The sequence below is a fragment of the Copidosoma floridanum genome, unplaced genomic scaffold (genome assembly GCF_036245765.1).
Source record: "Copidosoma floridanum isolate Cflo_tuat_1 unplaced genomic scaffold, Cflo_Japanese_pri ptg000014l, whole genome shotgun sequence".
Classification (NCBI taxonomy): Eukaryota; Metazoa; Arthropoda; class Insecta; order Hymenoptera; family Encyrtidae; genus Copidosoma; species Copidosoma floridanum.
In genome coordinates this window covers 6784840-6812656 of record NW_028321891.1, presented here as the reverse complement: position 1 = coordinate 6812656, position 27817 = coordinate 6784840, and the positions used below count along the sequence as shown (strand labels likewise).

The 27817-nt window shown below is 40.2% G+C and overlaps 8 protein-coding genes across 12 annotated transcripts; 5 read left to right on the top strand and 3 right to left on the bottom strand.

Annotated features, from left to right (window-relative positions):
- Positions 1-24: 24 nt before the first annotated feature.
- Positions 25-2546, top strand: Dus2 (Dihydrouridine synthase 2). Its single transcript, XM_014351654.2, has 6 exons — positions 25-71; positions 152-365; positions 957-1441; positions 1516-1790; positions 1859-2188; positions 2317-2546. The coding sequence occupies exons 2-6, from the start codon at positions 170-172 to the stop codon at positions 2420-2422; spliced, it is 1392 nt and encodes a 463-aa protein (XP_014207140.2). The 5' UTR covers positions 25-71; positions 152-169; the 3' UTR covers positions 2423-2546.
- A 534-nt stretch (positions 2547-3080) lies between these two features.
- LOC106636864 (chitin synthase chs-2-like) lies at positions 3081-10143 on the top strand. Its single transcript, XM_089591925.1, has 15 exons — positions 3081-3272; positions 4361-4902; positions 4987-5199; positions 5358-5669; positions 5745-6371; positions 6468-7201; positions 7295-7487; positions 7559-7713; positions 7852-8166; positions 8242-8438; positions 8547-8892; positions 8998-9174; positions 9293-9460; positions 9564-9792; positions 9880-10143. Exons 1-15 carry the CDS (start codon positions 3163-3165, stop codon positions 10131-10133), a joined length of 4572 nt encoding a protein of 1523 aa, XP_089448051.1. The 5' UTR covers positions 3081-3162; the 3' UTR covers positions 10134-10143.
- A 746-nt stretch (positions 10144-10889) lies between these two features.
- On the top strand, positions 10890-20487 carry LOC106639902 (Rho-type guanine nucleotide exchange factor). The gene is given in 14 exon segments (XM_089591818.1): positions 10890-11197; positions 11283-11383; positions 11501-11619; positions 12675-12801; positions 13167-13344; positions 13445-13660; positions 13732-14158; positions 14228-14306; positions 14593-16167; positions 17893-17981; positions 17983-18094; positions 18180-18269; positions 18905-18995; positions 19933-20487. Coding segments are annotated over 12 exon segments (3216 nt in total). The 5' UTR covers positions 10890-11197; positions 11283-11383; positions 11501-11550; the 3' UTR covers positions 20096-20487.
- MED11 (mediator complex subunit 11) lies at positions 19059-22791 on the bottom strand. Of its 5 annotated transcripts, none has more exons than XM_089591816.1 (4): positions 22726-22791; positions 21547-21789; positions 20597-20882; positions 19059-20051 (listed from the first exon to the last, which is right to left on the bottom strand). In XM_089591816.1, exons 2-3 carry the CDS (start codon positions 21764-21766, stop codon positions 20608-20610), a joined length of 495 nt encoding a protein of 164 aa, XP_089447942.1. In that variant the 5' UTR covers positions 21767-21789; positions 22726-22791; the 3' UTR covers positions 19059-20051; positions 20597-20607. The 5 variants fall into 5 exon arrangements, with proteins under 5 accessions (XP_089447942.1, XP_014209275.1, XP_089447941.1 ...); XM_014353789.2 differs by lacking the exon at positions 22726-22791 and adding an exon at positions 22306-22715; XM_089591815.1 differs by lacking the exon at positions 22726-22791 and adding an exon at positions 22325-22715.
- Positions 22792-22854: 63 nt separating this feature from the next.
- LOC106636235 (uncharacterized) lies at positions 22855-24191 on the top strand. The gene is made up of 5 exons (XM_014348575.2): positions 22855-23049; positions 23133-23203; positions 23276-23617; positions 23694-23955; positions 24030-24191. The coding sequence occupies exons 1-5, from the start codon at positions 23003-23005 to the stop codon at positions 24097-24099; spliced, it is 792 nt and encodes a 263-aa protein (XP_014204061.1). The 5' UTR covers positions 22855-23002; the 3' UTR covers positions 24100-24191.
- On the bottom strand, positions 24166-25195 carry LOC106639713 (mediator of RNA polymerase II transcription subunit 29). Its single transcript, XM_089591939.1, has 2 exons — positions 25006-25195; positions 24166-24900 (listed from the first exon to the last, which is right to left on the bottom strand). The coding sequence occupies exon 2, from the start codon at positions 24869-24871 to the stop codon at positions 24332-24334; it is 540 nt and encodes a 179-aa protein (XP_089448065.1). The 5' UTR covers positions 24872-24900; positions 25006-25195; the 3' UTR covers positions 24166-24331.
- Positions 25196-25295: 100 nt separating this feature from the next.
- On the top strand, positions 25296-26206 carry LOC106639722 (oligosaccharyltransferase complex subunit ostc-B). The gene is made up of 4 exons (XM_014353481.2): positions 25296-25567; positions 25651-25724; positions 25786-26003; positions 26085-26206. Exons 1-4 carry the CDS (start codon positions 25429-25431, stop codon positions 26101-26103), a joined length of 450 nt encoding a protein of 149 aa, XP_014208967.1. The 5' UTR covers positions 25296-25428; the 3' UTR covers positions 26104-26206.
- Positions 26207-26636: 430 nt separating this feature from the next.
- Positions 26637-27780, bottom strand: LOC106636244 (calcium and integrin-binding protein 1). The gene is made up of 6 exons (XM_014348587.3): positions 27666-27780; positions 27440-27524; positions 27328-27362; positions 27005-27252; positions 26743-26941; positions 26637-26672 (listed from the first exon to the last, which is right to left on the bottom strand). Exons 2-6 carry the CDS (start codon positions 27488-27490, stop codon positions 26651-26653), a joined length of 555 nt encoding a protein of 184 aa, XP_014204073.2. The 5' UTR covers positions 27491-27524; positions 27666-27780; the 3' UTR covers positions 26637-26650.
- Between the last annotated feature and the right edge of the window lie 37 nt (positions 27781-27817).

Genomic DNA, 27817 nt, shown 5'->3' with positions numbered 1-27817 from the left:
CAGAAAAAAACACGTGCTTGTGGGTACATGGAACAGCTGATGACATACTGTCAACATAAACGTGGTGTACAGTAAGTATCGGTAACACTTTGTTGATAGTTTGTGAAACAATTGTTGAATTCTGGTACTTACAATAAAGAAAAACGGAAAGGTACAGGTGACCGTGAAAATGAGGGAGACGTCGGAGGTTGAGGCTGAGGTGAAGAGGTCCAGGCTAAATTACGAAAACAAGGTAATCTTGGCACCGATGGTCCGGATAGGGACGCTACCGATGCGACTATTGGCTCTCGACTACGGGGCGGATATTGTTTATACAGAGGAACTTATCGATTGGAAACTATTGCGTTCTGTGCGCCGTCAAAATGGTATGTGTTTATTTATTGTCTTTCTAAGGGCTTACAACCTGGCAGATCATTTAGGTGAAGATGTGCATGGCTGTTCATGGCAGCTCTTTTATTTTATTTCGTTTATGAATATATGGGTTTCTTTCTATAGAAGTACAATAGTTGTTTAACAATGATCGAGTTTAGGGCCTGTTTATGGCATTATACTTAAACATGTATGTGCAATTATTGCCCAATTTTTATGAAATTGCGACTGAAAATTTTCATTAGTACCAATCAGATTTGCTTTGATATTTTAAATACTCAAGTTTAGTTTGTATGCAGGAATTATTTATTGCAAATCAAGTTCATTTCTTCTTTTTTTTATTGATTATGTTTTTCATTAATTTTTAACTATAGTTAAACTGAAACTGATTGTTACAATAATTACCCGTAATCGTATTAGCGTTAAGAGGCAAATGTCAAAAGTGCCGTTTGATTGAAATTCATAATGTATTTCTTAAATCACATATATGCTGCTGAATCATTATATGTATATCTATCATAAACACAAACTCATGTTGGTAAACAGTCATGCTCATAAATTTTTCAATGAATGAATTGTCCCTCTAGATGTTCTGGGCACGATCGATTACATCGACCGGACGGACGGCACGATCGTGTTTCGCACGTGCGCCCGGGAGCGCGAGCACGTGGTCCTGCAACTGGGCACCTGCGATGCCGGTCGTGCGCTCAAAGTCGCCCAGCTGGTTGAGAACGACGTGGCTGGAGTTGACGTGAACATGGGCTGCCCCAAGCGATTCTCCCTCCTCGGAGGCATGGGTGCCGCACTGCTCCGCGATCCCAACAAAGCCAGAGCCATCCTTACGAGTTTGGTCGGCGGACTCAGCATACCGGTCACTTGCAAGGTGCGAGTCCTACCTGGCGAAGAGGAGACGCTCGCGCTCTGCGAAAAACTTGCCTCGTCCGGCATTGCGGCTATTACCGTTCACGGGAGGACGGTCACCGAGAGACCCCAGAACCCCAACAGAAACTCCATGATCCAGAGGATAGCTCGGCACCTCGAGATACCGGTCATCGCCAACGGTGGCTCCAAGGTACGAGTAAATGTTCAATGTCTGCTTTAATCTTCTGCCAACGGTATATTTATGAAAAGTACTTAAACATCAAGGAGATAGAAAAGTACTCGGATATAGCGCGTTTCAAGAGCGATACGGGCTGCAGCAGTGTGATGATCGCCAGGGCCGCCGAGTGGAATTGCTCGATATTCCGATCGAAAGGTATGCTGCCGATGGAGGAAGTCATAAGATCGTACCTCAAACTTGCCGTTGATTACGACAATTCGCCGAGCAATACCAAGTATTGCGTGCAGAATATACTGAGGGACCTGCAAGAGTCGCCACTTGGTAGGCGGTTTCTCGACACTCAGACTCTCGAGCAGATTTGGTGAGATTTTTTTTTTTCGTTGATTTTGTAAGTTGGATGGCTGTTGGAAATATACAAATTTTATCCAGCAAAGTGTGGGACATGGATGACTACTGCCGTGAAAAACTTAAGGAGTACAAGGAAAAAGGCTACGACGGTAGATTCGAAGTTATCCCGGAGCGATTGGCTCTCTTGGGTAACAAGCGAAAACTCGAGGACGAATCCGAGGACGTGTTTATGATGCGCTGTGCCTTCTTACGCAGCAATTACACCAAGGACACGACTTTGCCAAAGACGCAGTTAGCCCAGTGGACTCAAAAGAATCACAAAAAATTGCCAGCCTACAATACCATAAACGAGGACAAACTTTTCCGATCTGTTGTTACGGTGGACGGCAGAAAGTACGGTTCGTCGTTCTGGTGAGTCGGCGATTTATCGTGTTTTGTTATTGTTGTGTAAAAGCTAAGCTATGCTTTTTTGTATTTCGCTAGTATGCTTGGATAATGAAATGGTTAATTGCGGTATATATAATTTTTTTTGGTTGCAGGGAAAAAAATAAGAAATGGGCGGAGCAAGGGGCCGCATTGGTTTGTTTATGTGCTCTGGGAATGATTGACGAGGAAAACTTGAAGAAAAATGGACACATTGCCTGACCCGCCCAGATTTTTTGATTGAATCGAATTTTTGTGCAGAGGAACAACAAAAATGTGTACATACGAAGCAATGCGAAGTATATTTTATCTGTCATACTATTAACATATGTAAACAAAATTTAAATACAAACAATAAAAAATTGTAGTGTTTAATAAGTAGGTGTGGAATCCTGTATACTTTTTTGATCCACCCATCCCATCGTTTTATGCCGTAGTCAGCCCGTCGCGCCAATTGCGACGCTCCCTCGACGGATTAGAAAAAAATTATTATTTTCTTAATTAATTTTTAACTGTCGATTTCTTTCCAACTTTTAATGCTCAACCTCCTCATTTCCTTTCTTCCCCAATTAAATCCGCATTTACCCAGGCCGGCAACCCCGAGAAAGCATGACGACGGGGCGCACATTGAAAACCATGATACCGATCGATATTTTTAATAAGTCATAATCATCATTGCTTCCGAATTGTATGTCTCAAAAAAAATTTATTTATCGTATAAATCATCATCGTCAAAGATACCGCCAGTCTAAATCTCCTAATAGCTATCGTCTATATAGCTTATCGATCAGCGCTCGATAAGATTGTACCAAAGCCATCGGAGACGGGGAAAAATCGCATCGATTCGCAAAGGCCAGCCAGTGACGATCGCGATCGCGTACCCGTCACATACATGTGACATATACATATTGTATTCCGTGCGATCCTACCCCTTGAACGCGAGGTAGGTGCCTGGATGCAATATGCAAGGAGACAAGCAGCACAACGCTTCTCCGTACAATTTTTACAACGACTTTGACTATGGATACGGTGGCAGCGTGTCTACTGACAACGAGGACAATTATGACGATGGGTGAGTATTTTCTCTCGATGTTTCATTGCCTGCGGGGCACTGTTGGACCTTTTTTCCTCCTTTGGTTGCAGTGAAATAGTACATTTTTTATTCTTCATTGAAAAGATTTTATCACAAGTCATCGAGTTTTTATAAACACTTTCTTGATCAACACTCAAGATGTATAATATATGCTTTACTGCATGTGCAGATTTAACGTGGCACAAGATCAATATACTTCTCGTGAGTAACGTTAATAAAAGTAAATCAGTTCAAAGTAATATAATAAAAAACTAAAATTTGAAATAATATTGTCTCGGAAACACGTAAAAGTTGCAATTTACTTGCATTAAGTTAATTGAATTAAGATAATATTACAGTTTAATAATCAGTGCCCAAATGTATCAATTAAAAAAAAAAAAAAATACTTTGATAGCATCATCGTTCCCATCAATGATCCGAAAACAAAAGAGATTAAAACATTTAATCTCATATGTTAGTCATACTTGAGCGTTTAACTGAATGCCGATCTTTACGGCTTGGATTCAATTATGTCACGAATTCGTGCGAGAACCGATAAGGCTTTTACTCGAAATATCAAGAGAGATCATAAATATATATTATAAAAAGTTTTTTCATTAAATTTCATTTTTATTACGTGTACGTATTAAAACGGATACTTTTTGTCGGTGAAAAAATAACTTTTACAGTTTAAAATGAAAATTTGTCAAGCGGACAACCAATAAAAATCATCAACTATCCGAACTTATAATCGAGTATACGCGTGGATAAAAAAATTTTTCATTCTACTCCTCAACTAATACACGTGTATTTACACACACACAGCATTTTTAAAGACACTGCGCAAGAACGCGATGCAATAAACAACGATGATAAAACAATAATAGATAGCACCAACAATTTTTACAATCATCATCCACACTTACACGACACGTTAAATACGTGTATATACATGCCTCATTTTTTTTTTTTTTTTTTTTTTAATTTGAAGAAACCACACAGTAAGAGAAAAAGAAAAACACATATATGCATTACTCTGAAGAAATCCTCGATTGTATACTTTCTCACGATCTCTCTGATGTGCGTAGGGCCGAGGATGAATTCGTGCTCTGGGACTCGTTCAAATGCACCGAGTCGCCACCACGGACGGGCTCGATGGTGGAAAAACGGGGCTACGAGGCACTCCTACAGGTAATCAAGAGCATCCTCTACGGCCTCCTGCTGGTCGTCATCCTCGCGGGTAGCGTGATCGCCAAGTCGAGCGCCCTGTTCGCGACGTCCCAGCTGAGCGGTCGGAGCGTGCCTTACTGCGACCAGTACCCTGGACGCGATCCCCGCGAAGAACACCGATACGAGTCGAGTATCGCCGAGGACGATCGCATGCCCTGGGTCTGGTGCATCATCTACGCGTTTTCGGTACCGGAGGCCCTCAGTTTTGTCGGCTTCATCTGGAACTCGTTCTTCTACAGCATAAAATTCCCCAAGCTCCGATACATCGGGCTGTTGACCCTCGTCGAGGTCTTGCACACCATCGGCACGGCCACCTTGTTTTTGCTCGCCATTCCCAATCTCGATGTGATGCAAGGAGCTGCGGTGCTCACCTGCATCTGCATCGCGCCCAATGTTTTAGGTACATCCAGTATACAAACTTGCAGTTTAATTATCTGCACCAAATATAGGGTATACATAACATTTTGTTAAATTAATTTTCCAGGTTTTTTGACCAAGTACGGCGACTCGAAACAAAAGCCCCTGCACTTTTACACGGACGTAGGTGCCTTTTGCTGCCAACTGCTGGGACTGTGTGTCTTTACTTATCTCGCGTCACAGGGCCAACAGTCCTCCGTGTCCTGGACTCTGCCCATAGCTCTCCTGCTGACTTCTCTGCGCTGGTGGGGAAACTACGTCTCGAGCAACAGCCATTTCGGTTATTTCTTTTTTTCTTTCATTTACGTTTTTCAAATGCGACACGAGACGATTTAAACCTAGCTTCACGAAAAATCGTTAACATAAAAATAATAAGGAAGCGGGAAAAACAAAGAATATATAATCAACACTTTGACTTTCCTTCCAACACCCCATCAGGCTTCATCCGCAGTCTCGGGTTGGCCCGCCGGAACCTGCAAGCCTTCCGGCCGGTGTTGACCGGCTACTCGGCTCTGCTTCGCGTAACGACGTTCGTGCTCACCGCCCTCGTGATAACGACGAGCCGGGGCATCGCCGCCAAGACCTTTTTCGAGGGTTTCAACATGAAATCGTACAACTACATGGTATCATCGGCTAACCGGACTAATGAAAGCCTAGGATTGTTCAAGGGGACGACTGCCGACACCGACTGGATACCCCTGAAAGTCCTTTTGATCAACGCGATCGCCGGGATCTGCGTCTACAGCAGTGGTAAGCGATATATACAATACACCTATTTATCATACAAACAAAACTTGATATTGGTTTTCCAAACTGGAATTCCAGCAAAGTTCGCCTGTAAAACGCTGATGCAGGGCGTGGGTTTCGCTCTTCCCCTGAACTTGTCGGTGCCGCTGACGGTAGTCCTCCTCTGGATCGCCTGTGGCCTGCGAGCCATCAACGAGTGCTACTTCCACGAAGTCCTGCCAGACGGTCTGTTCTTTTCGTCACCGGCCACGACGATGTACGAATACGCCACCAAGTGGTACAGCTACACGTGGCTGTTGTGCCTGTTCTCGCAGATCTGGATAACCCGGCACGTCTGGCACTTTGTCAACCAGAGACTAGCGACGACCGACAAGCTGTTCTCGGTCTCGTCGTACGACGCCCTCGCGCTCGACCAGTCGCTCGCCCTGAGCAGGTGGCGGCTGGAACCCGAAGACGACGATTACCTCAAGACGGTGGACGAGTTCACCGACGCGAGGGAACTCGAGGAGGAGGAGGACACGGCCACCGTCAGGGAGGAGGACAAGGTCACGAGGCTCTACGCTTGCGCGACCATGTGGCACGAGACCGCCGAGGAGATGACGGACTTTTTGAACAGCATTCTCAGGCTCGATCGCGACCAGGGTGTCATGAGGGCCCTGAAGAAGAGCTTGCGCATCAGGTCGCGCGACTACTACGAACTCGAAGGTGAGATTATTATTTAATATAATTATACACGCGTAGGAGTAGGATGAGTGAGTCGATGATCATAGTTAACAAAGATAAATATACACACTCTCGCAGTGCACGTGTTCTTCGACGACGCGTTCAAGTGCATGCACGATTGCGTGGGCCGGTGCATGCACGACGAGAACAAGACGCAGGTGAACGACTGGGTGATGGAGTTCGTCAAGACGGTGGAGAAGTGCGTGAGGGCGCGCAACATGCGACCGATGGCCCCTATCAAGTACCCGACGCCTTACGGTGGTCGGCTAGTCTGGACTTTGCCCGACAAAACGCCCCTGTACGTCCACCTGAAAGACAAGAACCGGATTAGGACTCGCAAGCGCTGGAGCCAAGTGATGTACATGTACTACCTTCTGGGCTACCGGCTGATGGAGCTGCCGGTGACGATAGAGCGCAAGAGCGCGATCGCCAAGAACACGTACCTACTGACCCTAGACGGCGACATCGACTTCAAGCCCTCGGCCGTGAAGACGCTCATCGATCGCATGAAGATCAATCCGGACCTCGGCTCGGCCTGCGGACGCATACACCCGTTGGGTAAGGGCCCACTCGTGTGGTTCCAACAATTCGAGTACGCCGTCGGCCATTGGCTGCAAAAGTCCACCGAGCACACGATCGGCTGTGTGCTTTGCAGTCCTGGGTGCTTTGCTCTGTTCAGGGCCAACGCGCTAATGGACCACAACGTCATGAGAAAGTACGCCTCCGTGCCGGAGGAAGCCAAGCACTACATACAGTACGACCAGGGCGAAGACCGGTGGCTCTGTACCCTCATTTTGCAACAAGGCTACAGAGTGAGAGGCTTTTTGTTTTAATGTTACCGGCCTTGAAGGGTTGATATATCATGTATATAATATAGTGATCGAGTTGGATGGTAATTGCCGCAGGTGGAGTATTCTGCGGCTAGCGACGCCTACACCCACGCCCCGGAGGGCTTCAACGAGTTTTTCATACAGAGGCGCCGGTGGATACCCTCGACCATTGCCAACATCATGGATCTGCTCGAAACGTCAGAGGCGACGAAAAAGGCCAATCCGGATATTTCGTCCATCTACATATTCTACCAATGGATTCTTATGGGTAGGATCATTGGTTTTCGTGTCTTTTTTCATCCACGTGTGATTATTCATGAGAAATTGCGTTGGTCGCAGGAAGTACGATATTGGGCCCAGGTACGATATTCCTCATGTTGGTGGGAGCCTTCGTCGCTGCGTTTAGGATCGACAACTGGACGAGCTTCTACTACAACCTCTTGCCGGTCCTGCTGTTTTGCTTCATCTGTTACTTTTGCCGAGAAAAAATTCAAGTAAAAAAAAAAAAAAAAAAAAAAAAAAAAAAAAAAAAAAAAAAAAAAATCACAATGAACTCTTAGTTGCTGCTTTGAATTCGTCCGAAGTTATTATTGTGAAAAACCATATGTATATAATGTATTACCTGTACGCAGCTCGCAGTCGCCGCCGTGATAACAGCGCTGTACGGCCTGCTGATGATAGTCGTGCTGGTCGGCATAATGATCCAGATCTCGGAAGACGGCTGGCTAGCCCCGACCACCGTGCTCTTCCTCGCTGTGATATTCGAGTTCCTGATAACTGCCCTCATGCATCCCCAAGAGTTCGGTTGTCTCAAGTACGCCTGCATCTATTACGTGACCGTGCCCTCCATGTACCTGCTGCTCATCATTTTCTCGCTCTTCAACATGAACAACATCAGCTGGGGCACGAGGGACTCGCCCAAACCACCCCCGAGCCCCGAGGAACTTGTAGGCCTTGCTTTTATTTGTTTGTTTCCTTTTTTTCAAATCAGAAAACATGCGTTTGATTTACGACAGGAGCAGCAGAAGAAGAGCCAAGCGAAGAGCGCGGACGCGAAAGCCACCAACCGAAGGGAAACAGGAGCCGTGGAGTTCTCCCTGGCCGGGCTATTCAAGTGCATGCTGTGCACCCGGGACCAGACGCGCGAATACGAAAGCGACTACAAGGAGGTAACGACGGCGCTCCTTAAAATCGACAGCCGGCTGGATGAGATGGAAAAGTTCGTATGAGAATATTTAAAAAAAATAAAAAAATCATACTATATAGTCTGATCGACCGGGAGTGCAAGGTTATTGTCGACCATGTAACTGTATGTACCCCATTTTAGTGGCTCTCGGAATCACCACCACCACCACCATCGCAAAAGTAGCTTGGACGACGGGGGCTCCTCGAGCAACCCAGTTGGTCGCCGGGTCGAGTTCGTCGATGGGCTGAAGGACAAGGACGAAAGCAGCACGAGCTCCGAGTTCGACGACAGCGACTTTGACGCGGACAGCGTGAGCGTGAGGAGCATAGCTCAGGAGAGCGACAACTTTTTGGTGTCGCCGAATTGGCTGCACAGCAACGATCTGGGCAAGGGCGAGGTCGAGTTTCTCAAGTCGGACGAGGAGACCTTCTGGAAGCAGTTCATCAGCACCTACCTCGAGCCCATCGATAAGGATCCCAAGCGCGAGGTGGGTATACGTATATTATACAGTGTTGAGGCGATACTTTTGTATTTTACTTTTTTTTTTTTTGTTGTTTTTTTTTTTTTTGTATTCTTTGCTCTCTCCGCGTAGGCCGATATAGCGAAGAAGATACTAGACCTGAGGGATCAGTACATCTTCAAGTTCTTCATGATAAACGCGCTCTTCGTGCTCATTATATTCCTGATGCAGATGCAAAAGGAGCTGATACACTTGCGGTGGCCCTTCGGGGTCAAGTACAACATAACGTTCGATAGCGAAGCCACCGAAGTAAGTATTTATATATATATATGTACACCTATTAATTTTACAACGATAAAAAGTATACATGCAGTAACGGTAAAAAGGGAGCGAAACTTTATCGGTGCTTCGATACGTTCCCAATAAGGTACACGTAGACAGCCAATACCTGCGCCTGGAGCCCATAGGCTTCGTCTTTATTCTCGGCTTCCTTTTGGTCCTGCTCATACAATTCGTGGCCATGCTCTTCCATCGCTTCGACACTTTCTCGCACATCATGGCCAAGGTCTCCCTGGACTTTTACTGCTGCGACAAGGTCAGAGAATATAATATACGCTATACATCTGTGTAAAAACGGGTCCGAAACAGTCGATTTTTTAAATGACATCCCTCTCGTTGCGTTGTTGTTTCCGTTGAAGACGATGTACCTGTCCGAGGAAGCAAAGACCGAACGGCTCGCCGAGAAGATAATGCGCGAGCTGCAGCGCGACATCGACAACGACACCAAAGCAAACGGCCACCGCAACACCCTGCCGCCGAGGAAGCGCATGACCATCCACAACATAGCCGACAACAAGGACAAACACGCGTACGCCAAATCGTTCGGCACCGAGCTCCAGAAGAACTTGAACGCTTCCGGAAAGACTGGTATTTTTTCGTTTGTTTCATCTTTTGCATCCTTACAATATAACACGCTTTTATTTATATATATATATATATTTTTTTTTTTTTCAGGTGAAACTGGCATGATGCTGTCGAAGCGATTGTCGCGCGTGCTGCAGAGGAGACGGACCGTCGTTTTGGCCGAGCGTCAAAACGAAAAACAACATCTGCAACAACAACAGCAGCAGCAGCAGAGACAACCCGAGCCCGAGAAAATTTACGCGAGTACCGAGGCAAATAACGAGTCGAGGCAGCCTGAGCGCAATCACGCGTACGAGAACCCGGGGTTCGCCGACGATGAGTTTTTGAAGGAGGAGAGGATTTGAACGGATGAAATGTGCTGCTGTTGTTGTTGTTATTATTATTTTTTTTTTTTACAAATACATGTGTGTTGTACTCATTATCGAGTTCGCGTATAGTGAGATGTGTGGGCGTGTACAAGATTTTTTTATACATGTGGCAAAGATCGACCGTTGTTGTGAAAAAATAAATTGTGTATGGTTGTTTGTTAATGAGCTTTTTATTTCATTGATTCGTACAGGATTGTTTACTCGTCCCAAATGAGCAAAAACAAAAGAAAAAAAAATGGATAAAAATGTCACTGTACGTCACACGAAAAGAGGGGACCTCCTGCATCCTGACTCCACTTTCAAACCACCCGAGGCTTTCGCGCCACTACAGTGTGAACATTATTATTATTATTATTTGCGCTCTCGCTTCACCCCCCGTCGCCGCTGCACCGAAGCATTTTCAGTGTGTGTCGTCATCGGAGCGCGCAGTTGTGCGGTACACATACCCACATCGCATGCCTATATATATACGTGCGATCTAATAAAAAAGAATTTCCGAGCCGTCATTTTGTCGTCGGGCAGTTTTCGCCTGCTAATAATTATAATAAACACGCATAAGCAGTGGCTCGTTTATTTATAGCCGCGCTAAAATCGCGCGAGGGATATTACAAGTATACAATTTTACACGTCCCAAAGTATATTATACATATATATATATATATATATATATATATATATATATATATATATATATATATATGTATACACAGAAATACCCATCTTATTCGCGACACGCGCACATACTTCTTATTCCCTATTTGTATTATTAAAGCACATCCACGCACGCGCCCGTGTAACGAAGAGACGGGGAGCACAAAAACGGAGCGCCAGTTTTTATTGGGTGATCGTGGGAGCGAAATTATAACCAGAGAGGAGAGGAGCCCCCGAGAGAGGCGGCTCCTTCTCGGCTCCAAAATATATTAGTGTGTGCAATAATTGTAGTCCCAAGTGCGGCAGCTCCAGGAAAGTAATTACGTGCAGTGGTGCACGTCTCTCTCACGTGCGTTTTTGTGTGCGCGGGTGTGTTTATACCTACAAAGGTATATATATATATATATTATATTTCACATTATACACGCCCAGATGCTCCTGTCATCATTGTCGGTCCATCTCTCATCGTTGTAGGTCAAAGGTAAAGTGCAGTGCAGCCCACGATGCATCTATAGAATAACATTTCATTTGGAAGGAGAAGCGACGCCAAGCTCTACATGACGGACAGTTATTTAGTTAGTTAACTCCGTTTTTTTTTTTTTTGTTTTTTTTTTTTCCTTAGCTTTCTCGTCTCAAGTCGTCGTTTCTTCAACAGGCAGTAGTTATTCGAGAAACGTTCGTTCTGTTTTTAGGTGGTGTATACCCACGATAATATATAACAATTGAGACACCCACAGAAGATATGTCAAAGTCGGATGGGCCGAAACTCGTCACGGCGCTGTTTTCCTTCAAAGGAACGAACAACGATGAGGTGAGCATATTATCGCACAAAGTATTATTTAAACAAACAATCTTCAAGTCAACGTAGCTGTCAAATATCACGGCTTACCAGATTTCAAATGTATTTTTTCGATACTACCAAAGTAATTTAAAAATTATTTACAACTTGTTTGTATTTTTTTTACGCTTTTTTTTCTTTTTATTATTTCGTCTCTCTCTCTTTTTCGTTTTCGACGACCAATTTTGTTTGCTCGAAAAGAGATTTTGGGAGCTGAGAGTGTGCGAGTGCGTGCACTTGGCACAGATTTCGAGAGGAGCTTTGCAGCTGCTTCAAACTTTGATCCGCTTTTCTGCGAGAACTCGGGAAAGAGAGAGAGAGAGAGAGAGATAAAGATTCCCAGGAGGATTCGAAAGTAAATATTTATTGCTGCAGCACGATTTGTTTGATTCGACAGTTACGATTGATTGATCGGTACTGCTGAGAAAGCGCATGCTCTTAAAGTCGTTTTGTTTGGAAAATTTTAATGGGCTTTTAATTGAGAAGGGAAACTACATAAAGTCGGATATACCATTATTGTTTTCTTTGTAAAATAAAGTAGAGACCTGGAGACAAAAAATGCCTATTCTTTGTACCTCAAGTGCTCAAGGAGTGGGTGTACAATTTTCATCTTCAAAGAATGTCTCAAGAGTTTATATGCAATACATCGATGTGTGTATAACATATACACGTCGGGGACGCAAAAATAGATCTCTTATCTTAATAATCTCGGTAATGCATATTTACGTACATCACGTTTGCAACACTAATGGCCTTTGGGTTATCTCGTTTTATCGATTTTTACGATTACCAGTTAACGTATTTTATAACGGAACGATCATTAATCGGCTATTTTTTACGGCTTTATGAGTTTTCCTTTTAAACTTGAACTGTAAAAATAGATTTTCAAACTGTCACTTTTATAATTAGAAAACGAGCGCGTATACCTTACGATTCATTGGTAAATTGTTGTTTCCTTGAAATAATCTTACATATTGTACAGTCTAAACTTTATTTATGTATTTTTTTAATTTTTTTTTTATTATCAGCTATGTTTCAAAAAAGGAGAAGTCATAACAATAACACAGACGGACGATGGCGGCTGGTGGGAGGGGACTTTGAACGAAAAAACTGGCTGGTTTCCGTCCAATTATGTCAAAGAGTACAAGCCTCCAGGTACATCTTTGCAAAGTTTCAGCTTTAGCGATTCAGGTATTCTCGCAATTCTAACATTACTAATATCGATGTTGTTGTTACTTTGTACCCACCTCGGCTGTCCATGGATTGAAGTAAATAGTCCAAATGTTATAAAAGCATAAATTGACCTTCAAATGATGTATCGCGCGCAAAAATATAATCACACTAATCCATGAAATCGCTTTTGTTACTAACATTCGTTTAAAAATAGCTATCGCCATGATAATAAAAAAACCACCCAATAACCATTTGCTTTAATCTGCTAACACGGGTACGTTTCATGGCTATAAAACCTAGTAGCTTTGGAGGGTATGAAAAATTCACAAATGTTGAATAATTCACAGATTCTGTGGCTTCGTCGAGCAAAGTGTCGTCCGAAAAGAGTTCGCCTGACTCGCCGGTTCATCAAACATTGAACCGGGACATCGTCTTGAAAGACATAGTTGATTCCGAGCGAGCTAACGTCGCGGAACTCCAAGGATTACTTAATAATTTCCTTCAGCCTCTGGAGGCAGCCAATATGTAAGAGCCCATTGATTTTCATTTGTTCTTCTTTCCAAGTAGATAAATATTTTCGTTGCCATCAAATTACATGTTTTTTTTTTTTTGTTTTTTTTTTCAGACTTAAAAAAGAAGAGTACAAGCAATTGGCCGGCAACTTCAATGAAGTTTTAGAGATGCACCAGCGTCTTTTAGCTAATTTAGATAGCGCCTTGTCTCAAGGACTGGAAGCCCGAGTGGGCAACATTTTCCTCACCCTAGCCCCTAAAATCAAATCCATCCACATGACCTATTGCAACTGCCATCCACAAGCAGTTTGCGTATTGGATCGTTACAGGTATATACGCTAAATCCTCCCCCCCCTATATCTCGCGAACATACCCAAGCAGTCTGAAATCACATTTGCAGAGACGAGTTGAACGAGTTCATGGAGCGAAGCGGGGCGATATCGCCGGGAATCCTAGTACTCACCACCGGCCTGAGCAAGCCGTTCCGTCGACTCGACAAGTACTCGGCGATGCTGCAGGAGCTCGAGAGGCACACGGAAAAAAACAATCCAGACAGAGGCGACACCCAGCGCAGCGTCAGCGTTTATCGGGAAATCGCCGATCGTTGCGCGGCGATACGAAAGCAGCGCGAGCTCGCCATACAGATCTTGACCAGCGGCATCAAAGGCTGGGACGGCGAGGAGCTTACCACTCTGGGAGACATTATCCACGTTGGGCCTGTTACTTTAGCTTCAGGTGCCGATAGAAGGGACAGGTATTTCGTCTTGTTCCCGACAGCGTTGCTCGTTCTCAGTACGAGTCCTCGGATGAGTTCGTTTGTTTACGAAGTGAGTTTCATATCTGCTCAGTTATTTCGTGATTTAGCCTTTTATTTAAAGTCTGTTCTTCAATTTTAGGGCAGACTTCCCGTGACCGGCCTAAACGTTGTCGCGGTAGAACACTCCGAGGACACGAGATACGCCTTCGAAATAACTGGTGAGTTGGCGAAAATGTTTAAAGAAAGCACACACGGACTCGTTGTACACTTTGAAACAATATTTGTGCGTACAATGGAACGGCTTTTCTCGTTCACGCATAGTGGTGCTTCGCCGACTGTGTGAAAACCAATCGAGCTAAAAATAGAGTGCAATACGAGCTCCCGAAGAGATCGTGATATCCAAGTTTGCTTGTTTCAAAGCCTTCGAGTTTCCGCAAAGTTATAAACTCGCGCTAACTCGTTACATGTTTTTTTTTTTTCTTTTTCTCTCTCAACCAACGCCAGGCCCGATGATCGAGACCATAACGGTGACGTGTCCCAGTCGTGAAGAGCGCCAGCACTGGATCGAGCTGCTGAGCCAGGACCACCACCACCATCACCAGCAACAGCAGCCAAGCCGCTCGGCCAGCGCGAACCTAAGCCGCTCGCCGACCACCCTGTCCCACGTGAGTTGTTGCATCAGCCACCCACCGTACACCCGTCTGTCGCGTTTCTTCGCCCGGCTCGTGCGCAAGCGGCTCCTGAGTCCCGAGCTGCTCAAACGGTTACTCTACTTCGAGTACCTGTTCAAGCCCGACCTGTCCTCCGTGAGGATGCGCAAGTGCCATCTCGTGACCTATTCCCTGCTCCCGGGCCGACCCCGTTCCCTGATTGCGGAGATCGGTAATAATCAGCCGCACGACAACAACGACCCCAGCAACGGCAAGCCATTGGCGCGAGCCCCCCGCAAGTCCTCGACCCTGAGACTCGACGTCAGATACGTGACCGACGAGGACGGGGAGGAACAGCCGCTCGAGGCTGAGCTCGTGCGTCTACCGGCCTCGTGCGCCTCGACCACTCTCCTCGGGGCGTTCCGTAGCAGCGAAGGCCCCATACCTAAGCCCACGAGCCGTAGTTTGCCCCCCGTGATGAGCCACGCCAGTGGAAGCTGCATCCTCCCGAGCCTCGACACGGTGCCGTACCGCGAGCTCCGCTCCCACGACGACGAGCCGTTCACCGCGGCTTGCGTTGTCGCCGATCTCTCGAGGCTGCGCGACAGCGCCGAGGACTCGAAGAATTGGCGCTCGCTGGGGATGAGGCAGCCGCAGACCTCGCCCGGCCGTCTGAGGCGGGCCGAGTGCGAGTCGAGCCTACAGGCGGCGATGACGGCCAGCAGTCCCAGGTCCTCGGATTCGGGCATGGCGGACAGTTTTCAGTACCACTCGGCCGAGCTGGGCTCGTGCTACAACGCCGGCAAGTACTGCAGCGGCCGGAGGAGCGTTGGCGGGGGCCCGCACAGCGAGAGCGAGAACGACGAGAACAAGTTCGAGAACCAGTGCATTTGCACCTCGCCCTTCGGCTCGAGCTCGTCCGAGTCCTCTCCCAAGAGCTGCCTGCTGTCCTCGTCCCGCTTGAAAGACGGCGCGGCACTGCTCAACATCAGCGACGACGACGTGGACAGTAGTAGCGAGGACGAGAATGTCGAGCAGTGCACCTGCAACAGCAATAACATAGCCAGTAGGGGCGAAGGGGCAAAGAGGTCCGAGGAGGAAGAAGAGGGGCAAGGGTTGCCAGGGAAGAGGTTTGCCAAGTTGACGGTCGTGCAGCAGAAGCACTTGACCCAGCCGTTGGCGTGCGACAGGTCGCTGAAGCCAACGAGGCGGGGAAGCAGAAGGCCGCTGGGCCGGAAGATACACAGGAACAATGATAATAATAATCATTACAATAATAGAGTGTTGGAGGAAATCGAAGTGGAGGAGGACGCGGGACTGGAGCCGGAGCCGAGGCAGCCCGATGGTAATGCCGACGGGCAGGTTTTTACCTCGGGCCTGTACGCGCACTGGTGGCTCAAGAAAACGATCCCAATGATGACCGACCAAGGCAAGCTCTTCCATGGCATGGCTGCGTTTTTTTCTTTCTACTTTTTTTTTTCTTCTTTATATCGTTCGTTCTATTTTGTCGTTCAATAACTTTTTTCAAACAACCGCACACTGACGTTTTTTGACATTCATCTCTTGTTTTTTTTTTTTTGTTTTACGTACAATTGTGGGGTTTTCTTTTCGTTTTGTAACACAAGGCAGAGTTTAATTTTGAATGACAAACGAAGAAGAATCAAAGGGTGTTGTTGACTCACAAGTGTAGTACATGAGTATAAAAGTTTTCACAAGCCTGGGATTTTTTAGCTTAAAACTTTGGACATTATCCTGTACGATTCCTCGTGGTCAAACAAGTTGATCCAACAGAGTTTAGCTGGAATGCATAAAAAAAAAAAAAATTAGAAAAATTCTTTTTCGTTTGTCAGAGCCGCTACTAATTGTTTATAATTCAAATTCACCACATCACCATGGAAGCAATTTTGACGCCGCTTCACAGTTTTCTTTTTTTTTTCACACAGCCATGTTGTGAGAAGTATGCTTTTGCTTTACGTTTTCTTTTTACTAACTGATAAAAAAAAAAAAGCACTTAAATCACGAAGCCTCTTGTTGTATGGAATTAATTCCTTTTGAGAGACAAAAGCGCACATTGAAGTTTCGTTGAAGAAATTTTTGTATTTGAATTTACCATAGACCATCAGATTATTTACGTAATATGCAGCATCCACAGCAAGATACGTACAGCACTGCATAAAAATTTATTTCTCCGAAGATGCATTGTTCATTTGCGAAAAATATGTAGAAGCATTGCTTTAGCAAATTTTTATACTTTACAAGCAGGCATGATTCATCGTCCCGAATAAACTGTTGAAAGTGCTTGTCCAAATTATCGATTTATACATACACATAAATAAGTTTTGTGAATTATACTAAATTTTTTAAGAGCTCTACATCATAGGAATGTAATAGGACTCATTACCATTAACCTATAAATAATTTTATGTGCAAATATTATATTTTCTATATAAATAAATACTTATAGGTTGAGAGTTTGAAATATATTTAGACATCGTGAAACTGTTAAATAGTTATCCAAGTTGCACAAAATTACGTTGGATGAATCTTTATCTCACACACTTTTATTGTTATGTAAATATTTTTGTCATAAATGTAGAATCATATTGCAAATTATGCATGTTTTTAAATACCACAACTCTCAAATTATGAAGTATTTATAAATGAGTTAAAATTTCTTATTTGTAGAGTGTTACAAACTTTTTCATTGTCGATTAATTTTATATTAGCTATCAAAGTATCGTAGATGAATAAAAACGCAATCATCTCAAATAGAGAATGAGAAACAGAACAAAAAAATGTAGGTATCTGCAGAGACTGACTCTCGAGTGGTTTAATAATCAGGACGACCGCTTCTTTATTAATTCATTTGTATAATATCTATTTATAATACTTTAGTGTGTTCCACTGTCTATTACTATAAAAAAAAAAAAAAAAAAAAAAAAAAAACTTTTTTGCATCACAGCAACTCTTAAATTATAATATATACACATCGTTCCGCATCACACGAGCCTTTATTTTTCGTTTCTTTGCGACTTGAACAACCTGTTTTTGCGATGCTCAATTTTGTTTAATCACCCACTTGAAAAATCCTACGATTAATACTGATTGTGACACAAATTTTTAAAATAAATTTTATCAATTATTGCATCTCCAGTCGGGGAACCAGAGCTCAAAGACGCAACCGGTGGTGCTGGCAACAGCAGTAGCAGCAGCAGCAGCAACGGAACATTCCTCGCCGGTCGGGATTAACACGCCCTGGAGCCTTGCTTCGATCAGACCGACGCCGCCGATTTACGGGAACAAGACTTTTGGAAAGCCGGACGCTACGGACAGCCACCGCTCCACCAAAACGTGCAGTAAGTACTATTTTTTTTTTTAATTATTTTCATTCCCTCTTTGTATAATCCAAGGGTTACTTATTTGGAATGATTTCCATCTCAGATGAACGACAGTTTGAGGAGGATGCAATAATTTTGAAGGTCATCGAGGGCTATTGTTTGTCGGCTAACGCAAGGTTCACGGTACACTCTGGTAAGTCGTTTGTTAATGCGATTTTTGATGTTATTTTTTTTAAGCTTGGTTTTTGCTACTTTCAAAGCAAATGAGTTTTCGTGTGTTTGCTGCTTTTATAATTTCATAACACCAGGCTACATGTAATCATTACAGTAACTAATGGTTCAGTGAAATTTTTTTTCTTCATATTTTTATCAAGTTGTTGAACTAATTAATTTTTAATCGTACACTGATCTTACAAGTGTTTTCCTGACGATTCACTGAATTATGACGATGCTAATAATTTTATGAGCGTGTGTGTGCGTACGTGTATGTTTTTGCTTTTTTTTTCGTTGTAACAAAACTGCCTCATAGCCCGCTTGATTTTAATGACGCTTAAATACTTAATTGTCAATGTGGTGTGTTTTTACGTAGTTATAGAAAAAGAAAAAAAAAAATCTTTAACAATTTGAATTGCATAAAAATAGAGTTAGGCTGTGCGAGGCCAAATATTTTCAGCAGTCGACTAAAAATTTTCCACGGCAACGAAAAAAAGGAAGACGATTAAATCAACATGCTCGTCCCCCCGAAAAATTGTCAGCGCTGCCGAAAGCTAAATTTATTTTTAGCCAAAACACAACCAACAATCATAATTTGATGATTAAAAATTTCAGCTATGTTGGATTACTACCCGCTACATAAGGTAAACGATAGCGCATCGTTTATGCATAGTAGAGTCGGAAATTGGGACGCGTACGAGGACAGGTACGTAAGAGTCGTAGTCAACGAGTGTTTTTTTTTAATTTTACCTTTTTCCATACAGAATGCTAGATATTTTAATTATTATTATTATTATTTTTTTTTTTGAAAGATGTGTTTACAACGTTTGTACTTAGTGATTTTTTGTTTATTTTGAAATGTTATAGCTTGCAAATAGACTTTTTTCATTAGAGCTGTGTTTCATTCGATATAGTTTTACAAAGTTTGTACTAGAATAGGTATTTGAGAAGCATGCCAAAAATTGATAGGATAAGCAAAAACGTGATTCTAATTATAGATTAATGAAGTAACACATTTTAGGGGAGCAAAATTAACTGAAATAATATAGGTATTAAGTCAATTCTCTAATAGAAGAAAAATTTTAACAAGGTGCGCTTTGGGTATGCACATACGAAAATTTTTTTTATCACTTACAAAGTTACCAATAATTTATTAATGCTTACAAACGGATATAAATTTTTTTAATAATTACATTTCATGTTTTATGATTAACTTTAAAAGTTCTGTTTAAAAAAAATTTTTTTTTTTCATTCAAATACTGTCAAAAAACGTTGGTGAGTATAATTGACGTTTTAGGATCTTACTGTGATCCAATTTTAGCTTATAGATAACGTGAAAACAATAAAATATGATGAATAGTTACTTGATGCATTCAAATAAAATTCAAAAAGTTAGTGTTAATAATTCTTAAAACTAAATCAATAGTTTCATTTTCTCTAATAAATATGATATGATATTAAAAACAAGTATTATTACTATTAACACTTACAAAGAAGTTGATTTCAACAGTAATCATCAACAGCTGCCATCTCATGCTTGTGAAACAAAATCGGCTTCCACAATCATGAGAAAGATGCTGTTGGAAAGTATGATTCTCAGCTTACAATGATGAATCTTGTGAATGTGTCTTGTCTGCCAACAGGTGCTTATCGGAAACTGTTAAAGCCTTGAAGTGCCAAATGACGGATCTGCAAACGCAAGTCGCACAGATGTGCAAGCAGCTGGAGGAGGAGCGCAAGTCTCGTCTATCGTTGGCTGCAACTGTCAAGCGAAGCATGGCCGTCATAGACGGCACTGTGCCTTAGACAACTTCGTTTTTTTTGTGTCTGACACAGATATGTATTTGAAACACTCGATTTTTCTTACTCTAATCCAAAAATTATAAAACGTGCTCTTTCTTAAAAGTGTATTTGAACATTAAGCCACAATGCTTCAGAAAAGTTTTTGAAGATGAAACTTATAAACAGATGTAAGATTTTGTTGAATTGTACTACTGTTGTACTGTGCTGTTTTTTATTAGATATAAAAATGAAATTTATATTAGTTTTATAAAAGAATAAATGCAAAAAGTATATAAACAAGACTATTCGAAAAAAAGTTGATAAAACTAATTGTAAATACTTTAAATACCCGCAAGTATTCTAAAAGCAAGCCTTTTTATAGCCTTACTATAAAACTACGTACAAAAATTACGCGAATAAAAAAAAAAAATTAAAAAAAAAAAGAGAGAGTTAAGGAATGAAAATTGTTATAATTCGGTCCTCATTCCAAGAAAAAAAAAAAAAAAAGGAAAAAAGTAAACTTACAAGATCTCAAACTAAGAGGTCGTAGAATTTGGCTGGGGTTGCTGCACCGCGACGTTACTTGCAGCCATCTGTTGTTGCTGTTGAGGTTGCTGCTGCAATTGTTGCTGCTGTTGCTGTTGTTGAGGCTGGCCTTGGGGTCGACCCAGAGCAGCAAGATTACGCGAGTGCAGGTGCTTGTTTTTGAGGCGCTCCAGCTCTTCTACTCGACTCCTTACGTGCTGCAATCTGTGCCAAGCCATCTGCAAAACTTTCTGGCTCTCATAACCCGAGCCTTCATGGGGTTGACCTGAAATGGTTTATTTAAAGTTTGTGAAAGGAAAATGTGTATTTGTTGGATAGTATTCAATAATGTTCAGCTGAATACTTTTAAACTACTTTTTTTTGTGAAATTCGTACAATTATATTTCACAGTGCACATACAAAGAAAGTATTTTTAAAGAAAAGTGATATTTAAAAAATGTTTGAAATTTTGAAGTAGAAATGAAATGTCTATTACAGTTAAAAAAATAATTTTTGTACTACATGATTTTTTAAATTAATTTTAAATACTTTAAACTTGGGACTCAGACGAAACCATTGAAGAATATTGCAAGAAAGTATTTTACCAAATAACTGTTTTATTACAATTTTAATAAAATATCAGTAGTTTATGGTTATCAAATTTTAATAGAAATACTCCATGTTTTACAATACAATTATATTTTTTTTAAAACATCAAAAGCTCAGTCTAGTTCAAAAATAAGAATAGAATTGTAATATGACTTAACTTATAAACAAAACTTAAAAAAAATAATTTTACACTAAATTGTTATTTTTGTGACAGACATATATTTTTTTTTTTAGTATGAAAATAATAATTATATTATTGATTAATGTTAAGTTTACAACTGATGAATAAAAATTAATGACTACAGCTTGTGTTTCATTATTATTATTATTATTATACATACCTGTTGAAACTTGAGTCAAATAATTGATCTGATCACTAAGTTTAGCTTCAACTTGTGCTAAAGTCCTTACAAACTGAACTGTATGGTTTTCTGCTTGCTTTACATTAGATTTGTCTTTACTTAATTCCATAAAAGCTTGACCTGCAGTTTGCAAACAGGTAATGATATCTTTTTCTATTGCTTCCAAGGTTTGTATCCTTTCCATCGTTGGAGGAGCCATAGTGATGATTTAAGTTATTTTACCTAAAAATATAAAATACCGTAAATAAAAATGTATACTTAATTTTTGAAAACGCACATGCAATAAAGAATTAATCACAACAGGCAAAACAAGTTGCAAGTAAAAAATTGTAAGAACTGTAAAAAATGGAAGGAGCGATTGCATCGAGTTAACAAAATTGTACGAGTATGGAAACTATAAAAGTTTATGGCAAGCAGTTGTTTTTTTACAAGTAAAAAACCAATATCTGTTACGATAAGATTAAAATTTTCGTAATCAAATCTTGAAGGTTATGTTCTTGAAACTCGTTTAATATACTATATTATTAACGTAATGAACGTTTAATTACTCAAATTAAGAGTCACGAAGAGAATTCTTGAGAAAAATTTTTAAGAAGAATACCTACAAACAGACCAGATAAGCGTAACACCTTGTTCAAAGTCAAAAGAAGTAAACAATCACGATTACTCATCCACTAGCGGTAGAAATATACAAGTATATAAGGAAAGCAAAAAAAAAAGAGTTGCAAAAATGAGTACTTGGGCTTCCTCTCTCTACCTATTTCCTCAAATAATCAGCCACGCAAGTTTCCTTGTACTTAGCAAGGAAGTAGAAGTTTTATCTTCGTTTTGATCTTAGATCTCTAGTCCGTACACAACTTACTGTACAAACTGAAAAAAAATATGTCCACACACAAACACACGACCCAGTGGGCTCAAAACAAATAATCTGCTACGCACTCGATTGTTTAAGTAGTAAATTTGAAAGTGCAATATGCTTGTACTTATTATTTTCAAGTTTCTTAAACACGCGCAGAGCGAGACTTGACGACGATACTTGTATGCGAGCAATAAGCAGAGAAATATTTTACTTTTCGCCTTCTCGATAAAAAAATTAATTTGTGAATTCAACACTGCGAATTAAACTATTAAACTGTCGATCAAGATCTGATACTATACTTTTTACTACGCCTTGTGATTGTGATTTGTGATTCATCGAGATCGCGATCAAAAAAGTTAACTGACAGGTGAGAGGTGACGACATCAGGCACATGCAAACGCAGCCTTTATTTACTTGAGTTATATATACTGCAGATTAGCAGAAGCCATTGCGTTCACTACACGCGAGATACAAAGTGGCGGTTGGTGAGTGTGTGAAATAAAAAAAAACAACGATTGCATTATTACTATTTTTCGTTTGTGATAATTGTGCTTGTTTCGATAAATTGATATAAAGATGCATCATGAACAGTCTAAAGGTACTCCGTTGCAAAGAATCGAAAGGTGAGTCACTTGACTATCAACTGATTACAAAGTTTTGGGGTTGAAAAATTTTCAATTTAAAAAATTTTTTATTTTACTAATAGCAACAGGCTCAAGAATACTAAAATATCAGATAGCTCAGAATCACGTCAGTTGGACTGTAGCACGTTGAGTGGTAGGACTTACTTTTACAGTTATTTTAAAAATATTTGAATTAACAATACATGAAATATTATAAATGTTTAAGTTGGTTCTCCAAGAAGAAAACTTCACCCAACCAGAGCATCTTCGATGTCTTTAAATTTACCTAACGCAAGTCTGAGAAAATTAGAAGCAGAGAACTATAACTTAGATATGGAATTGGCATACAGTGATTACGTTGCATCTCATTTGGAGTTGATTCTAGAAAAAGAGGCCCTTAGGAATGCTGAAAAATGTTTTACCACATCCATAAAAAACCTTTGCGAGGAAACTAAGGCATTACATGAAAAATACAAATTAATTGAGACCAGGATAAAAGAGGTAAAAGCTGCTGGTCACTTGACTGATTATCAAGATAAAATCGCGTTCGTAGTAAAAAATGTCAAAGGTAAAAAAATTAATTCTCACATTTTAAGCATAGCTATTAAAGATGATATTTAGTGAATAATTTATTTAATGTTTAGCGGATCTAAATGATTGTGAAATCATTACTATACTGCCTCAGTTAAAAAATTTATTAAATAGATTTAATATACTGCGTTGTGAAAATACCATACTACCAGCTAACAAAGAAGAAGTCGAGGAGTTCAAGAAAGTCGTCACAGAATGCTTTGAAACATTGGAAAACATAAGTGATTTGGCTGAATGTGAAGCTTTAGAAAATTTCTCAGAAAATTTTAAAGCGTTTACAACAACGTCACAGGAGATAAACAGTTTGAAGAAAATGTATGTAATATTACAGAGCCTCTATTGAATTTCTTTTTTTTTTTTTTCCTAACCCATTAACTTTTCTTTTTCAGAATTGAGGACGAAATCTTCACTGTTCAATCAGAAACTTTAAAAACATGTTCCCACATCTTTGCCCTTTAATTTTATATAAATCGGTATTGATAATCGTTGAAACTTCAAGTATAAACTTGTAAAAAAGTTGTTATTTATTAATAAATTTGGTACTTTTGTAATTGCTTTTACTTACTACAAAATTAAATTTCAATTACATTTAATATGTCGGATAACAGTTTAAGTAAGATACTTGTCTGAGAGTCAAATTTGTATCATTTATCACAAGAATAGAAAACCTAATTTTAAAATGATGCATCATTCAGGCAGGAGGTTGTTCAGACGGTGTGATCGAACGAGCAGCGTTATACAGTAAGTTATAAATATCCTTTGTATACTGAACTTGTGATTTGACTGTCATCAAATATTGAGGATAGGTCAAAGCATCTTGAGGTACTCCAGGGCCAATCATTTCAGTCCTGCTAGGTATTACAGAAACTGGCATATATTTATTAGATGATGAGTTCTGGCCAAGGCACTCGATCGATGTTCTTAAGTGTAATTCAATCTGATCGCAAATAGAATAAAACTCTTCTATATTTTTGTTGAATCTATGATCTGGTGGATCAATGCCTTTGGAGGTGTCAACTAGGCTGTTTTGATGCAACGTTTGAGCAGCTGTCTTTAGAGCCAGGGCAAGTGAATCACGAAGAGGGCCCATCAATAACTTGACTTTGGAGATGTTGTCTTGCTTTTCTTGTGGCTGTTGCATCTGAGGTTGAACTGGATGCAGCAAAACAGGATTTGGTTGCACCATTTGGTTCATACCCATAGGGCCAGCCTGTTGCATGGGGTTATTCATTGTTTTCAATGCCAATGATCTTAAAGATTCTGAAAAATTAACATTAACGAAATGTTAATGAATAAAAATTGACTTTTCCCGTTAATTTTATCACAAAACAATGTTTCAAAGTAAATTGGTAAGAATTTTTTCACCTTCGTGATGATAAACTCGAAGAATAATATGTATCCTTGCAAAGAATCAATAAATTATGACAGATTTGCAAATTAGGTACACGTATTTTTCTTTTTGACCTGAAGCGTAGTAATATTTACTTAACAATTAAATGCACTTTTTCACAGAAATTGCAGACATATACTCTCATCACGTCACATTTGCAGACGACGGACGGGGTCTGCGACGAACGGCTCGGGATTTAAGGTTATGTCACATTTGTGTTTTTTTTCTCTGTCACATACACGCACCAATATATACAAATATTGAACAACGTGTCAAAAGACCGTCAGTTGCTTGAAAATTTTTCTTATAATTTCCACGCACCGACTTATCTGTGCCAATAGCTTATGTAAATAAAAACATACACAAGCGCTAGAGCGTGTAATAGTTATTATTAAAAAATGAATTTTCTCTACCGACTGCCTTATTACATCCTCGAAGTTCCTAATTTGAAGCTTAAGCGGCCGTCATGGTTGGTGAAACCCAGTGCAATGGTTGTTTTCTCCATGGTGCTGCTCTCTTACTTTTTAATGACTGGTGGTGCGTTTTACTTTTAAACATTAAAAATTGTTAATAATTTTTGGTGCTTTATATAATAATAGTATGTTGTTACTTTGATGCAGGTATCATATATGATGTGATTTTGGAGCCACCCAGTGTTGGTTCTACCACAGATGAACATGGCCACAGTAGACCGGTAAATACTTTGTTGATTTTATTCTTGTTGATCAAACAATAATACTCGATGATTTCAATAGGTTGCATTTATGCCGTATCGTGTAAATGGACAGTACATAATGGAAGGATTGGCATCAAGTTTTTTGTTTACCTTGGGAGGCCTGGGTTTTATTATTCTAGATCAAACACATAGTCCATCCATGCCCAAGTTAACAAGGATATTATTAATCAGTGTCGGCTTCATTAGTATTTTAGTATCATTTTTCACATGCTGGATATTTATGCGAATGAAACTACCGTACGTTTGATTCCGTGCACAACACCTGAACATTAAACCTTGGTTTTAAGTATCAATTACTTATTCTTTTATATTTTTCAGGGGGTATCTACAATCATAAGGAGTAAAAAAACGATTAAAATATCTAACTTTCCAATACTCTGATACTCGAAGTGGAAAGTAAAAGCATTTTTGTAAGACTTAAGAGATTTTTACTAAATACATTGTGGTGTCATAATTGACGAAAATTGTAATAAATTTTTTAAAACTTCCTCAAAAATTTTGAGTCATAATATTCACTGTCCATTGGGTTAATCAAAATCATCATACCAGAAATATATTGGCCATTAGTAGTTTATTATATAAAAAGAATACATTAAAAAAAAATTATAAATATTTTATATCATATAAGAACATTTACAGACAGTGTCTCAGCTGCAAAAATTATATGAATACTTGTAAAAAGTTTTTAATCAATAACACATCAGGCGTGCAATTGTTAATATTTTAAGGATGTGTGATATTAAATATTCGATTATATTGGATAAATATCTCAAGTCTTGAATATCACCAATATTTTTAATACCTTGAAAGATTAAACTATTATACTCAGTCTCATATTTACATAAATAATTTGTGCTGTATGGTAAGCTATTTTTTTTTTTTTTTTATAAATTTATTCTAAAAGTTCTGAAAAAAAGGAGATAAATGTTAAAACATTAGTGTAAGAGGTAACTAAAAAATTAGAGTTAATGCTTACTTTGAGAAATCACAGCTTTTCTCTATAATGTGCTCAAACTCTGCAAAACTTAAAGCTCCATCGTCATCTAAATCAGCTTCTTCCAGTAAAAATTGAATCAGCTGTTGCATGTCTCCTTCACTTAATCTTTGACTACCAGTGAGCCTGTCAACAACTTGTCTCAAGTCTCCAACACCCAGCATATCATCTCCATCAAAATCTATGAAACAAATAAATTATTTTTTTAATAAAATAGGCAAAAAATTAAAAAGACTTGACTTACCAAATATTCTGAATGCATGTTCAGCTTTTACAGCTTTAGGGGCAGCATCACTAAAAACAGACATCATGTCTAGAAAGTCCTCAAAAGTGCAGTCTCCATCTTGGCTGGAGCTGAATACTTTGCAAATTCTATCATTAAATGGGTTAACAGCTAATTCTGGATATTGCAATATTTTATTCATTGGCAGTTTTGCATTTTTATTGTGTCCAACTTTTTCTGGAGCTAGTGCTTTGAACTTTTGATGAGCACTAAAAACATTTATTTATTTAAGACTCTTAATGGATGCATGTTTATTCTAATAAATGTAATGAAAATATACGTACTATAAGACTTCTTTTTTTGTGAAATAGGTAAGATCCTGGAAAAAAGAAGTAATAAGATTTTTTTTTCTAAATAATTTAATATTTTCTAGAATCAATGTCAATAATGCTTAACCTCATAATCTTGAAGTTCCTCTTCAGTGAATTGACTTTTTCCAGCTCCCATTATGTCAAAGAATTCCTAAAAGTCTTACCAATTACTGCAACAATCAAAACAAAGCGATTCATCAATCGTAGACCTTTAAATTAGAGCACTGAGAGTGTCACTGAGTCAAACAGTAAGGTTTACTCTTATTGTCAACAAAAGAACGCAGTTTTTTGTTGCTTCTCGAAAAACTTACAAGGTGAATCGTAAATGGCCGTGAATGAAGTATTTATTTATTTAAGTATCATTCGAACGGTCCACTCCTCTCTTCCGCCCTTAGCTCATGAGCTCATCTCATCAGCTCAGCCTGTCACTGCCTTATAGCTTTTAAGCTTCTAGCGTTGGGTG

Coding starts and splice junctions, on each gene's coding strand:
- Dus2 (XM_014351654.2), top strand. CDS start 170: ATGAGGGAGACGTCGGAGGTTGAGGCTGAGGTGAAGAGGTCCAGGCTA. Junction 1,442..1,515: donor TCGCCAACGGTGGCTCCAAG/GTACGAGTAAAT, acceptor TTAAACATCAAG/GAGATAGAAAAGTACTCGGA. Junction 2,189..2,316: donor AAGTACGGTTCGTCGTTCTG/GTGAGTCGGCGA, acceptor TTTTGGTTGCAG/GGAAAAAAATAAGAAATGGG.
- LOC106636864 (XM_089591925.1), top strand. CDS start 3,163: ATGCAAGGAGACAAGCAGCACAACGCTTCTCCGTACAATTTTTACAAC. Junction 5,200..5,357: donor CTCGAGCAACAGCCATTTCG/GTTATTTCTTTT, acceptor ACACCCCATCAG/GCTTCATCCGCAGTCTCGGG. Junction 8,893..8,997: donor ATAAGGATCCCAAGCGCGAG/GTGGGTATACGT, acceptor CTCTCCGCGTAG/GCCGATATAGCGAAGAAGAT.
- MED11 (XM_089591816.1), bottom strand. CDS start 21,766: ATGGCTCCTCCAACGATGGAAAGGATACAAACCTTGGAAGCAATAGAA. Junction 20,883..21,546: donor TTTGACTCAAGTTTCAACAG/GTATGTATAATA, acceptor AAACCATTTCAG/GTCAACCCCATGAAGGCTCG.
- LOC106636235 (XM_014348575.2), top strand. CDS start 23,003: ATGCATCATGAACAGTCTAAAGGTACTCCGTTGCAAAGAATCGAAAG. Junction 23,204..23,275: donor GGACTGTAGCACGTTGAGTG/GTAGGACTTACT, acceptor TAAATGTTTAAG/TTGGTTCTCCAAGAAGAAAA. Junction 23,618..23,693: donor CGTAGTAAAAAATGTCAAAG/GTAAAAAAATTA, acceptor TTTAATGTTTAG/CGGATCTAAATGATTGTGAA.
- LOC106639713 (XM_089591939.1), bottom strand. CDS start 24,871: ATGAATAACCCCATGCAACAGGCTGGCCCTATGGGTATGAACCAAATG.
- LOC106639722 (XM_014353481.2), top strand. CDS start 25,429: ATGAATTTTCTCTACCGACTGCCTTATTACATCCTCGAAGTTCCTAAT. Junction 25,568..25,650: donor TTACTTTTTAATGACTGGTG/GTGCGTTTTACT, acceptor ACTTTGATGCAG/GTATCATATATGATGTGATT. Junction 25,725..25,785: donor AACATGGCCACAGTAGACCG/GTAAATACTTTG, acceptor TGATTTCAATAG/GTTGCATTTATGCCGTATCG.
- LOC106636244 (XM_014348587.3), bottom strand. CDS start 27,490: ATGGGAGCTGGAAAAAGTCAATTCACTGAAGAGGAACTTCAAGATTAT. Junction 27,253..27,327: donor ACAAAAAAAGAAGTCTTATA/GTACGTATATTT, acceptor AAATGTTTTTAG/TGCTCATCAAAAGTTCAAAG. Junction 26,673..26,742: donor AAAAGCTGTGATTTCTCAAA/GTAAGCATTAAC, acceptor CCTTTTTTTCAG/AACTTTTAGAATAAATTTAT.